This window comes from Entelurus aequoreus, linkage group LG04 (genome assembly GCF_033978785.1).
Source record: "Entelurus aequoreus isolate RoL-2023_Sb linkage group LG04, RoL_Eaeq_v1.1, whole genome shotgun sequence".
NCBI lineage: Eukaryota > Metazoa > Chordata > Actinopteri > Syngnathiformes > Syngnathidae > Entelurus > Entelurus aequoreus.
In genome coordinates, this window is record NC_084734.1 from 33786136 (window position 1) to 33798924 (window position 12789).

Genomic DNA, 12789 nt, shown 5'->3' on the forward strand with positions numbered 1-12789 from the left:
TCCAAAACATGACGCCCAAATCCGACGACACAACTACAAAGTCGATCATGGAACTGCGGCCTAGGGTGTCCTGGTGCCAAGTGCACATATGGACACCCTTATGTTTGAACATGGTGTTCGTTATGGACAATCTGTGACGGGCACAAAAGTCCAATAACAAAACACCGCTCGGGTTCAGATCCGGGCGGCCATTCTTCCCAATCACGCCTCTCCAGGTTTCACTGTCGCCGCCAACATGAGCGTTGAAGTCCCCCAGTAGAACGAGGGAATCACCCGGGGGAGCACTCTCAAGTACTCCCTTGAGCGAATCCAAAAAGGGTGGGTAATCTGAGCTGCGGTTTGGCGCGTAAGCGCAAACCACAGTCAGGACCCGTTCCCCCACCCGAAGGCGGAGGGAAGCTACCCTCTCGTCCACCGGGTTGAACTCCAACATGCAGGCTCTGAGCCGGGGGGCAACAAGAATTGCCACCCCAGCCCATCGCCTCTCACTGCCGGCAACGCCAGAGTGGAAGAGAGTCCAGCCCCTCTCGAGAGAACTGGTTCCAGAGCCCTTGCTGTGCGTCGAAGTGAGTCCGACTATGTCTAGCCGGAACTTCTCCACCTCGCGCACTAGCTCAGGCTCCTTCCCCCCCAGCGAGGTGACGTTCCACGTCCCAAGAGCTAGCTTCTGTAGCCGAGGATCGGACCGCCAAGTGCCCTGCCTTCGGCCGCCGCCCAGCTCACTTCGCACCCGACCTCTATGACCCCTGCTATGGGTGGTGAGCCCATTGGAGGGGGGACCCACGTTGCCTCTTCGGGCTGTGTATATATATATATATATATATATATATATATATATATATATATGTATATGTATATGTATATATATATATATATATATATATATATATATATATATATATATATATATATATATATATATATATATATATATATATATATATATACACATATATATATATATATATATACACACACACACATTTATACACACACAAATACATATATATATATATATATATATGTACATATATATATATATATATATATATATATATATATATATATATACATATATATATATATATACATATACATATACATATATATATATATATATATATACATATATATATATATATATATATATATATATATATATATATATATATATATATATATATATATATACATATACATATACATATATATATATATATATATATATATATATATATATATATATATATATATATATATATATATATATATACCGTATATACAAACCCCGTAATGTAACAAAACATCTCAACGATGCAAGACGTAGTTTCAACGTTCGGAGTAAAAAGTCATGCACAAACCCTGTTTCCATATGAGTTGGGAAATTGTGTTAGATGTAAATATAAACGGAATACAATGATATGCAAATCATTCTCAACCCATATTCAGTTGAATATGCTACAAAGACAACATATTTGATGTTCAAACTGATAAACTTTTTTTTTTTGGAAATAATCATTAACTTTAGAATTTGATGCCAGCAACATGTGACAAAGAAGTTGGGAAAGGTGGCAATAAATACTGATAAAGTTGAGGAATGCTCATCAAACACTTATTTGGAACATCCCACAGGTGAACAGGCAAATTGGGAACAGGTGCCATGATTGGGTATAAAAGTAGATTCCATGAAATGCTCAGTCATTTACAAACAAGGATGGGGCGAGGGTCACCACTTTGTCAACAAATGCGTGAGCAAATTGTTGAACAGTTTAAGAAAAACCTTTCTCAACCAGCTATTGCAAGGAATTTAGGGATTTCACCATCTACGCTCCGTAATATCATCAAAGGGTTCAGAGAATCTGGAGAAATCACTGCATGTAAGCAGCTAAGCCCGTGACCTTCGATCCCTCAGGCTGTACTGCATCAACAAGCGACATCAGTGTGTTAAGGATATCACCACATGGGCTCAGGAACACTTCAGAAACCCACTGTCAGTAACTACAGTTGGTCGCTACATCTGTAAGTGCAAGTTAAAACTCTCCTATGCAAGGCGAAAACCGTTTATCAACAACACCCAGAAACACCGTCGGCTTCACTGGGCCTGAGCTCATCCAAGATGGACTGATACAAAGTGGAAAAGTGTTCTGTGGTCTGACGAGTCCACATTTCAAATTGTTTTTGGAAACTGTGGACGTTGTATCCTCCGGACCAATGAGGAAAAGAACCATCCGGATTGTTACAGGCGCAAAGTTGAAAAGCCAGCATCTGTGATGGTATGGGGGTGTATTAGTGCCCAAGACATGGGTAACTTACACATCTGTGAAGGCGCCATTAATGCTGAAAGGTACATACAGGTTTTGGAGCAACATATGTTACCATCCAAGCAACGTTACCATGGACGCCCCTGCTTATTTCAGCAAGACAATGCCAAGCCACGTGTTACATCAACGTGGCTTCATAGTAAAAGAGTGCGGGTACTAGACTGGCCTGCCTGTAGTCCAGACCTGTCTCCCATTGAAAATGTATGGCGCATTATAAAGCCTAAAATACCACAACCGAGACCCCCGGACTGTTGAACAACTTAACCTGTACATCAAGCAAGAATGGGAAAGAATTCCACCTGACAAGCTTAAAAAATGTGTCTCATCAGTTCCCAAACGTTTACTGAGTGTTGTTAAAAGGAAAGGCCATGTAACACAGTGGTGAACATGCCCTTTCCCAACTGCTTTGGCACGTGTTGCAGCCATGAAATTCTAAGTTAATTATTATTTGCCAAAAAAAAAATAAAGTTTATGAGTTTGAGCATCAAATATCTTGCCTTTGTAGTGCATTCAATTGAATATGGGTTGAAAAGGATTTGCAAATCATTGTATTCCGTTTATATTTACATCTAACACAACTCAATATATATATATATATATATATATATATATATACACACACACACACACACACACACACACACACACACACACACACACACACACACACACACACACACACACACACTCATTTATACACGCACACAAATATATATATATACCTATATATATAGGTATATATATATATATATATATATATATATATATACATATATATATATATATATACCTATATATATATATATATATATATATATACATATATATACCTATATATATATATATACCTATATATATATATATATATACCTATATATATATATGTATATATATATATATACATATATATATATATATATATATATATATATATAGGTATATATATATATATATATAGGTATATATATATATATATATATATATATATATATATATATATATATATATATATATATATATATATATATATATATATATATATATATATATATATATATATATATATATGAATATATATATGATTAAACAGCATGATTATTGCACATGTATGCTTTAGGCTGCCCATGATAAAAAGCCACTCTAAATTGTGCAGTTTTATCACACAGCACAATGCCACAGATGTCGCAAGTTTTGAGGGAGCGTGCAGTTGGCATGCTGACTGCAGGAATGTCCACCAGAGCTGTTGCCCGTGAATTAAATGTTAATTTCTCTACCATAAGCAGTCTCTAAAGGTGTTTCAGAGAGTTTGGCAGTACATCAACCAACCTCACAACCACAGACCACGTGCAACCACACCAGCACAGGACCTTCAAATCCAACCGGTGCACCTCCATGATTGTCTGAGACCGGACACTCGGACAGTTGCTGCTTCAATTGATTTGCATAACCAAATAATTTCTGCACAAACTGTGAGGAACCGTCTCAGGGAAGCTCATCTGCATGCTCGTCGTCCTCATCGGGATCTTGACCTGACTGCAGTTCGTCGTCGTAATCGACTTGAGTGGGAAAATGGTCACATTTGATGGGGTCTGGCACGTTGCAGGTGTGTTCTCTTCACGGAAGAATCCCGGTTTTCACAGTTCAGGGCAGATGGCAGACAGCGTGTTTGGCGTCGTGTGGGAGAGCGGTTTGCTGATGTCAACGTTATGAATCGAGGTGCCCATGGTGGGGGTGCAGTTATGGTATGGGCAGGCGTTATGTTGTGGACAACGAACGCAAGTGCATTTTATTGATGGCATTTTGAATGCCAAGAGATACCGTGACGAGATCCTGAGGCCCATTGTTGTGCCATTCACCCGAGACCATCACCTTATGTTGTAGTATGACAATGCATTGCCCCATGTTGCAAGGATCTGTACACAATTCTTGGAAGCTGAAAACATCCCAGTTCTTGCATGGCCAGCATACTCACCGGACATGTCACCGGTGCATTGAGCATGTTTGGGATGCTGTGGATCAGCGTATACAACAACATGTTTTAATTCCTGACAATATCTAGCAACATGGCACAGCCATTGAAGAGGAGTGGACCAACATTCCACAGGCCACAATCACCAACCTGATCAACTCTATGCAAAGGAGATGTGTTGCACTGTGTGAGGCAAATGGTGGCCACACCAGATACTGATTTCTTTTTTTTTTTAATGCCTGGTGATCGACTGACACACCCTCCGCGATCGACCGGTAGCTTGCGATCGACCTAATGGGCACCCCTGTACTACACTGTCACTTCATTCTCTTGTTTCACTTTTAATGCGTACTCTGAATTTATTCTGCTACGTCTTTGTCTGCCGAGGCAGGTGTGTCTGATGTGTGTTGAGAAGCGTACAATGTAAGTTCCGATGATTACGGTCACCGTTCCATTATAATTTATTCATGAGTGAGGGAGAAACAGAAGCACCAAATCCACATTTGTTGCAGGCTGACACAAATAAATAAATATATGGACCATTTTATTAGACAGCAGGCTGTTTCTTCGGCACTGACTACTCAGTGCTCACACGCTAACAACGGACATAGATTGCAGATGAAAAAGTGTTACGATACTAACGATACTGAAAAAAGCTGGTATTGATGTCATTTTTGTGTACAGATATTTCTGACAACCCTATGCTATCATATTCTGAGGGACTCAAAACCTCCATACATGTACAGTTGAGGACAACATTTTTAGCCCTCTCATGAAAATGTCATTTTTTATTAAGTATTTCCCCACGTGCTGTTAAAATAATAATACATTTTTGACGCAGCTTTTCCAAGCATCTTACTTTCATTTTGGATGCTTCTAATATTTTTATTTGCACACAGGTCCAAAATTATTGACCAAAAATTACCATCGTCACAATTATTAGCCCCCTGATGCTAATAGGCAAAAGTGTGTCCTTTTTACTGGATAACAGCCTTTTGTTACAGTTTTACACAAGTCTCACACACCACCTGAGCAATCCCAGCCCAATATTCTTTGGAATACCTCTTAAACTCTGCAAGATTTGACGGCCTTCCGCCATGGACATTGGTCTTCAATTCTCCCCAAAGAGTCTCGATGGGATTCAAATCAGGGCTTTGTGCAAAACTATTCAATAACATTCACTTTGGCCCTCTGGAGGTAGTTCTTCACCAGGAGTGACGTATGATTTTGGTCGTTATCATTGTGGAAGACAAAGCGGGGACCCGTACCCAGTTTTCCTGCTGAGTGCCTGAGGTTTTACTACAAGATCTTCAAATATCCTTTTTTCAGGATTACTTCCACCTTGACGAGATATCCAGTTTCAAATGCACTGAAGCATCCTACAGCATAATACTCCCACCACCATGTTTTACACCGTGCTCTTTGGGTTGTATGCCTCTCCCTTCTTTCTCCAAACATAAGCAGCGTCTCCAGGGCCAAAGAGCTATAGTTTTGTTTCATCTGACCAAAGGACACGCTTCCATTATGCATAGTCTTTCTCTTAGTTGTCCTTTACATACTTCAGTTTGGCTCGAAGGTGTCTTTATAGCAGAAGTGGAGTTTTTCTTGTTCTGCAGCCTCGCAGTCCTTTTCTCTGCAGGGCTCTAGTGATTGTCTTCTTTGAGACTACAATTCCAGACTTGGCCAAGTCATTCACTAGTGTCTTGGCAGTTGTTCTGGGGTCTTTAGACACATCTCTAGCTTTGAAATATTTAGTTTCCAACCTCTGCCAGGCTTGTTTTGTACCATGTGGCTGTCTTTAAATTTCTTGATGATATTTCTCACTCTAGTTCTTGACACTTGGAAATGCTGTGATAACTTCAGTGTATCCATCACCTGTTTTGTATGCATCAATGATCATTTTTATTAAGAGTAAACTGATTTCTTTTTTTTTGTCATGATTTCTGAGTCCTGAATCATCCAGCGTTAACTGAATCTTCTCCACTGCTCTACAGGTCCCTCTGACAGAGTCAGTGTTCACTAACGACTTTAAATAGGGTTGCTTAACCAGAGCACATGACTTCCAACACTTGCGGTCTCTCAAACTGGTAGGAGTTTGTAAGGGGGGTGATCATTATGACTGTTGTCATTCTTGTTTTTTGTGATATAACTTTGCTCCTCTGTGCAAATAAAAATATTGGAAGCATCCAAAATGAAAGTAGGATGCTAGGAAAAGCTGTATTAAAAATGCATTGCTTTCTTTAACGGCACTTGGGAAATACTTAATTAAAAAAATGACATTTTCATTATGGGCTAATAATTCTGTCCTCAAATTTAAATGGACTTCCTGAGTAATATTCAACAATTTATAAAAAATCTTGAGCCGTCGAATAGTAGCTCGTGAGCAGTGGCAATTGCTCTAAAACTGCAAGAGAAGCTCAGCTTTCCTTAAAATGTAAAAAAACTGGTTATACATGTGCTTTTGTGTTTACATTTAATTGACTAACATGCACTAGAATGCCTTCAACTTGTGTTCAGAATCAGCTACAGTACTTCCGTGACAGCTGTCGCAGATTTCTTCTCATTTATTGTGGTAGCGTCACAGTGCATTAAACCATGTTGAAGCTGAGCATCCATTGACTTCAAAGAGGGAGCATTGAGTGGGTTGTTCCACTGCAGCCAAACTAGACTGTATTGGATAAATGCTCTGCTTTGTCCCGCCCATCGGGCACAGAGCGTTCCTGGAAGTGAATGGAAAGTGGGCTTGTCCACGGCTGGCGTGATCGCTCAGCTTTCACATGATGATTGGATGAGGTTGAAGCCCTTTTTTGATTGATAGTAAATTGAGCAATTTTGAAAGTAAATTGCTGCCAGATCATTTTTCAAGTTCCATTCTGTTGTTCCAAGTTGATATGGAGAATTTTACAATCCTCCAAATGACGTTTTCTTTGTAAAATCTACCATTTTTAAATATTTAATCTGTTATTACAGACTGTATTTGTGTTTAGAGAGTAGCTGAAAATAAGCTTCTCCTACTTGCTCGCGAGCCATGGTTAGGAGAACCTTGGCCTAGTTTATATTATACTAGTATGTGTGACGAGTGCGTCCTACCGGTTGTAAATCAGCAGGTCGTGCTCGGCAGGAAACTGGGCCAAATCTAGTCCGTAGGGCTCCCTGATGGAATGCTGCTGGGTCTCCTGAGGAGTTGACAGGGCAAAGGGTAGACAGAAGTAAGGTAGGACATTAAAAGAACATATGCTGTAAATACAGTTGTAGTTAACGCGACTATTTCTTAGAACGAAGCAGCCTCACAACTACGAGTGTTTGTTCTCTCCGTCAGCATCCTTTTAAATTAAGCAAAACCACGGACAGGTGATGATGTTGACAATGTTACCATCTATCATGTTTTTCCATCTTCTCTTTCTTTCCCTTTTAAACAAAAGAAGGAGCAGTTGCCTGTTTTATTCTGGTACGGAAAGGTAAACAACATAAGACAACTAAGAATGTTATAAAGTGAGACGCATGAGCGCAACTTTGCATTACAGGATTATCACTCATCGTGAAGAGCAGGGTCTCAAAGATTCATTGAATAAATCACTCATTTTGATAAGAAAAACAGTGTATTTGTTTTCTGTTGCTTTGATGATTTGTTTAATGAGTAAAATACACAAACATTGTTTCCGCAAGACCGCTCCAATAAAGCGCACATGAGAGCGGTGCACCTACAGTGCATTTGGAAAGTATTCACAGCCCTTCACTATTTCCACATTTTGTTATGTGACAGCCTTATTCCAAAATGGAATACATTAATTATTAAAAATTAAAAAAATAAGATATCATAATTATTCATAACCTTTGCCATGAAGCTCAGGTGCATTCTATTTCAGCTGATCATCCTTGAGATGTTTATTATACAGCTTAATTGGAGTCCACCTGTGGTAAATTCAGTTGATTGGACACTATTTGGAAAGGCACACATCTGTCTATATATAAGGTCATACAGTTGACAGTGCGCAGCAGGACCCTAGTCAGGGAGGTGACCAAGAACCCGATGGTCACCGATGGAGCTACAGCATTCCTCTGTGGAGAGAGGAGAACCTTCCAGAAGGAAAACCATCTCTGCAGCAATCCACCAATCAGGCCAGATGAATGACATTTCTTAGTACAGTCCTTCTCAAACAGTGGGGCAGACCCCTCTGGGAGGGGCGCGTGTGATTTCCGGGAACATGCTTTTTTTGCCGTACCAGAATATGATGAAGCGTATGTAGCACTTGGCTTCACTGTAACAAAAGTGGGAGTCGAGAAAGGACCGGTGAGTTGTTTTCTTTAATTTTAATAAGCGTACAATGTTATGCAAAGGTATAGTTATTACAATTTTATAGACAAATTATACTATTTATATTATATTTATATGCACCATTGGCCGCAATTACGGTGGAGAGTGAAGGGGCGCAAAATATTTTCTTATTCCTAGGGGGGGCGTAACAGAAATATTTGAGAAGCACTGCCTTAGTTAAAACACATGGCAGTCCGTTTGGAGTTTGCCAAAATCCACCTGAAAGACTGACTCTCAGACCATGAGAAACAAAATTCTCTGGTCTGATGAAACAAAGATTGAACTCTTTGCCGAATGCCAGGCATCATGTTTGGAGGAAACCAGGCACCACTCATCACCAGGCCAATATAGGCTCGGTGAAGTAAAGTGATGTATAGCGTTATATAGCGTTTTTTCTCTAGTGATGCAAAGCGCTTTACAAAGTGAAACTCATTATCTACATCTTTTTAGCTACATTTAAACCAGTGAGGGTTGCACTGTGATCAGGTGGGTAAAGTGTCCCAAGAATACAACGACGGCTACTTGGATGGCGGAAGCGAGAATCAAACCTAGAACCGTCAAGTTGCGGGCGCGGCCGCTCTACCAATCAAGCCACCCTGCCCCAAACGGTGGTGGCAGCATCATGCTGTGTGGATGTTTTTCAGCAGCAGGAATTGGGAGACTAGTCAGGATAGAGGGAAAGATGAATGCAGCAATGTACAGAGACGTACTGGATGAAAAACTGCTCCAAGACGCTCTTAAGCTCAGACTGGGGCGACGGTTCATCTTTCAGCGGGACAATGACCCTAAGTACACACCCAAGCTATCAAAGGAATGGCTTCAGGACTCCTCTGTAAATATCCTTGAACGGCCCAGTCAGAGCTTAAACTTGAATCCGATTGAACATCTTTGAACATCTCTGGACAGATCGGAAAATGGCTTCCCACCAAACCTGATGGAGCTTGAGAGGTGCTGCAAAGAGGAATGGCCGAAACTGCCCAAAGATAGGTGTGCCAAGCTTGTGGCATCGTATTGAAAAATACTTGAGGTTGTAATTGCTGCCAATGGTGCATCAACAAAGTATTGACCAAAGGCTGTGAATACTTATGTACAGTACAGGACACAAGTTTGGACACACCTTCTCCTCATTCAATACGTTTTCTTTATTTTCATGACTATTTACATTGTAGATTGTCACTGAAGGCATCCAAAATATGAATGAACACGTGGAATTATGTACAGTACTTAACAAAAAAAGGTAAAATAACTGAAAACATGTTTTATATTCTAGTTTCTTCACAATAGCCACCCTTTGATCTGATTACTGCTTTGCACACTCTTGGCATTCTCTCGATGAGCTTCAAGCACACCTGTGAAGTGAACACCATTTCAGGTGACTACCTCTTGAAGCTCATCGAAAGAATGACAAGAGTATGCAAAGCAGTAATCAGAGCAAAGGGTGGCTATTTTGAAGAAACTAGAATATAAAACATGTTTTCAGTTATTTCACCTTTTTTTGTTAAGTACATAACTCCACGTGTGTTCATTCATAGTTTTGATGCCTTCAGTGACAATCTACAATGTAAATAGTCATGAAAATAAAGCAAAGCAAACACATTGAATGAGGTGTGTGCAAACTTTTGGCCTGTACTGTACATGTAGTTTATTTTTATTTTTTTTATTTGCATAGAGCGCTAAAACAAAACCCTTTTCTCATTGTCATTGTGAGTAGAATTTTGAGGACAAAAATTAAGGTATTCCATTTTGGATTAAGGCTGTAAAATAACAAAATGTGAAAAAAAATAAAGCACTGGTAATACTTTCCGGATGCACTGTATTGGTGATACAGCTTGGGCTGAGGGTGATGTTGCCTTGTATGTGTGGGTGGCGGGAGCAGCGGAGTGATGTGAGAAGCTCTCGCGCAGGTAGTGAAGTGTGAAGTGAAGTGAATTATATTTATATAGTGCTTTTCTCTAGTGACTCAAAGCGCTTTTACATAGTGAAACCCAATATCTTAGTTACATTTAAACCAGTGTGGGTGGCACTGGGAGCAGGTGGGTAAAGTGTCTTGCCCAAGGACACAACGGCAGTGACTAGGATGGCGGAAGCGGGGATCGAACCTGGAACCCTCAAGTTGCTGGCACGGCCACTCTACCAACCGAGCTATAACGCCCCATAGAAGGGTAGAAGGGCACATGAAACAAAACACTAGTGCAGTTGGGAATGCACCAAAAAACAGTAGTACTGCTAGACAAAACTAACGATAAGAACAAACAGCAATTCACAATATGTAACAATCCTGCAGTGACAGAATGGTGAAGCTGGCATATAAAGAGAGCTTGAATGACATTGGCAGCAGGTGCGTAGCCTAATCACCAAACAGAGGCAGGTGTGGTGAACAGCGCTCAGCAGCAGCAGTCAAGCTACTGCAGGACAACACAACCACAGGAAACAGAACAAAACTAGGAGCGCAAAACAGAAAACAAACAGGAAAACCCTCACAAAACCAAAAACAGAAATGAACTGTCACTACAGGTCATGAAAGTTATTTGCAAGACTAACTCTCCGGATTTCCAACAGATGCATAATGGCTGCTGAATGGTTCCACCACGGTGGCGGACCCAATACGTTTCCCTTCTAGTCAACGTGTTAGTTTCTACCAGCGGTGGACGCCCTGTGCACGGTACCGGCACCGCTCTGCCATTCCGCAGACCTGCGCTGCTGGATATACGCAAAGCTTCAATTGGTGCACGTTGCCGCAGCATGCCGGGTCAATTTGGCAAAAATGAGCTTGTGTGGGACAAGAAGTGATGCACAAACACAAAATACATCATAAGGTTTACTTTCAAAATAAAATACTCTGTGTTCAAGGCGGATTGTATTTTGCACCGTGAAATGTCCTAATGGGCGGGGTCCGACCTGAAATCCACTCGAGAAAGGTTTCACAATTTCACCCTGTAGACACAGATGATGTTTCTGGAGGTCCAAAATCAAACAATGATGTTACAGGCATAACCTGGGCAGCCATTAGGCGAGCCTGTGTCAAATACGACCTGACATGGGGCGGGAATAAGCATAGGGGTGGTTAGTAGGCGTCGAATAAGAAGTGTGTGAACAAAGTTCACCCTGGATGGTGTTACTACTATCTAGTTGCTTGCTACAAATAAATAGTCAAGTTACGTCAGAGCTGTCACAGACATCAGCAAGTGAGTATTGATGGACGGCGAAGCACGGAGACGTTCTGCGACGCTGCTGTTCAGCATCCGTTACGTATCTCGTGGTAACATGAGGTTAAGATCAATTGAAAAATCATTGTTTATTTAAACTATTTTCCCTCAAAGACTGATTGAAGTCATAAAGTGTGTTTTATTTGATTACTTGATTATTCAATCAAATTAATAGATGAATTACTCGATAACTAAAATACCGTATTTTCCGGACTATAAGGCGCACTTAAAATAATTTTTTTGTGCGCCTAATCACCCGGTGCGCCTAATGTACGGAATAATTCTGTTTTTCTTACTGACTTTGAAGCAATTTTATTTGGTACATGGTGTAATGATACGTGTGACCAGTAGATGGCAGTCAAACATAAGAAATATGTTTAGACTGCACTATGATGGCACTATGACTCAAGTAAACAACACCAATATTTTTAATGTTCCATTGAAAATATAGAACATTACACACAGCGCTCAAAAATCTATCAATATGTTTTAGTACGACTATGGTAAGCTATGAAGCCGCACCGCTTCATGTGCTTCAACATACGAGTATTATTATGATGTTTGTATAACGTAAGACATATGATCTGGCTTTTTGTTTCGCAATATTATGCAAAAGAAACTTTTCTTACCTTCTGGTACCTGCTGATCTTTATTTGGGATCTGCATAAAGCCTGAAAAATTCTGCGCGTCCGCCTTTGTAGCCTGTGCGCCCACAACGTAGTCAATAAGCTTCTTTTTTTCCCCTCTATCTTCTTGTTATGGTACATTCATCCTCCGCTGTTGCCATTTCTAATATAAAGTAGTGTAAAGTTCTTACTTATATCTGTCAGTAAACACGCCATGAAAGCTGTAAAACATACCGGTGTAGTGAGTTTACATTATTCACACAAGGAACTTTAGTTATTAGAGAGTTCCGGTCGGACATATTTTCACGTGACACATTTCTGGTGTTGTTTCCGGATAAGGAGATGCTGCTCC

At 40.3% G+C, this 12789-nt stretch overlaps 1 protein-coding gene across 1 annotated transcript in view; it reads right to left on the reverse strand.

Annotated features, from left to right (window-relative positions):
* Positions 1-7362: 7362 nt before the first annotated feature.
* The window catches only part of LOC133648499 (polyphosphoinositide phosphatase-like), an 84015-nt gene continuing 78588 nt past the window's right edge, over positions 7363-12789 (reverse strand). The window contains exon 22 of the mRNA XM_062044661.1: positions 7363-7466. Within this exon, the coding sequence (XP_061900645.1) occupies positions 7377-7466 (90 nt within the window). The 3' untranslated portion in view covers positions 7363-7376. The remainder of the gene's footprint in view (positions 7467-12789) is intronic.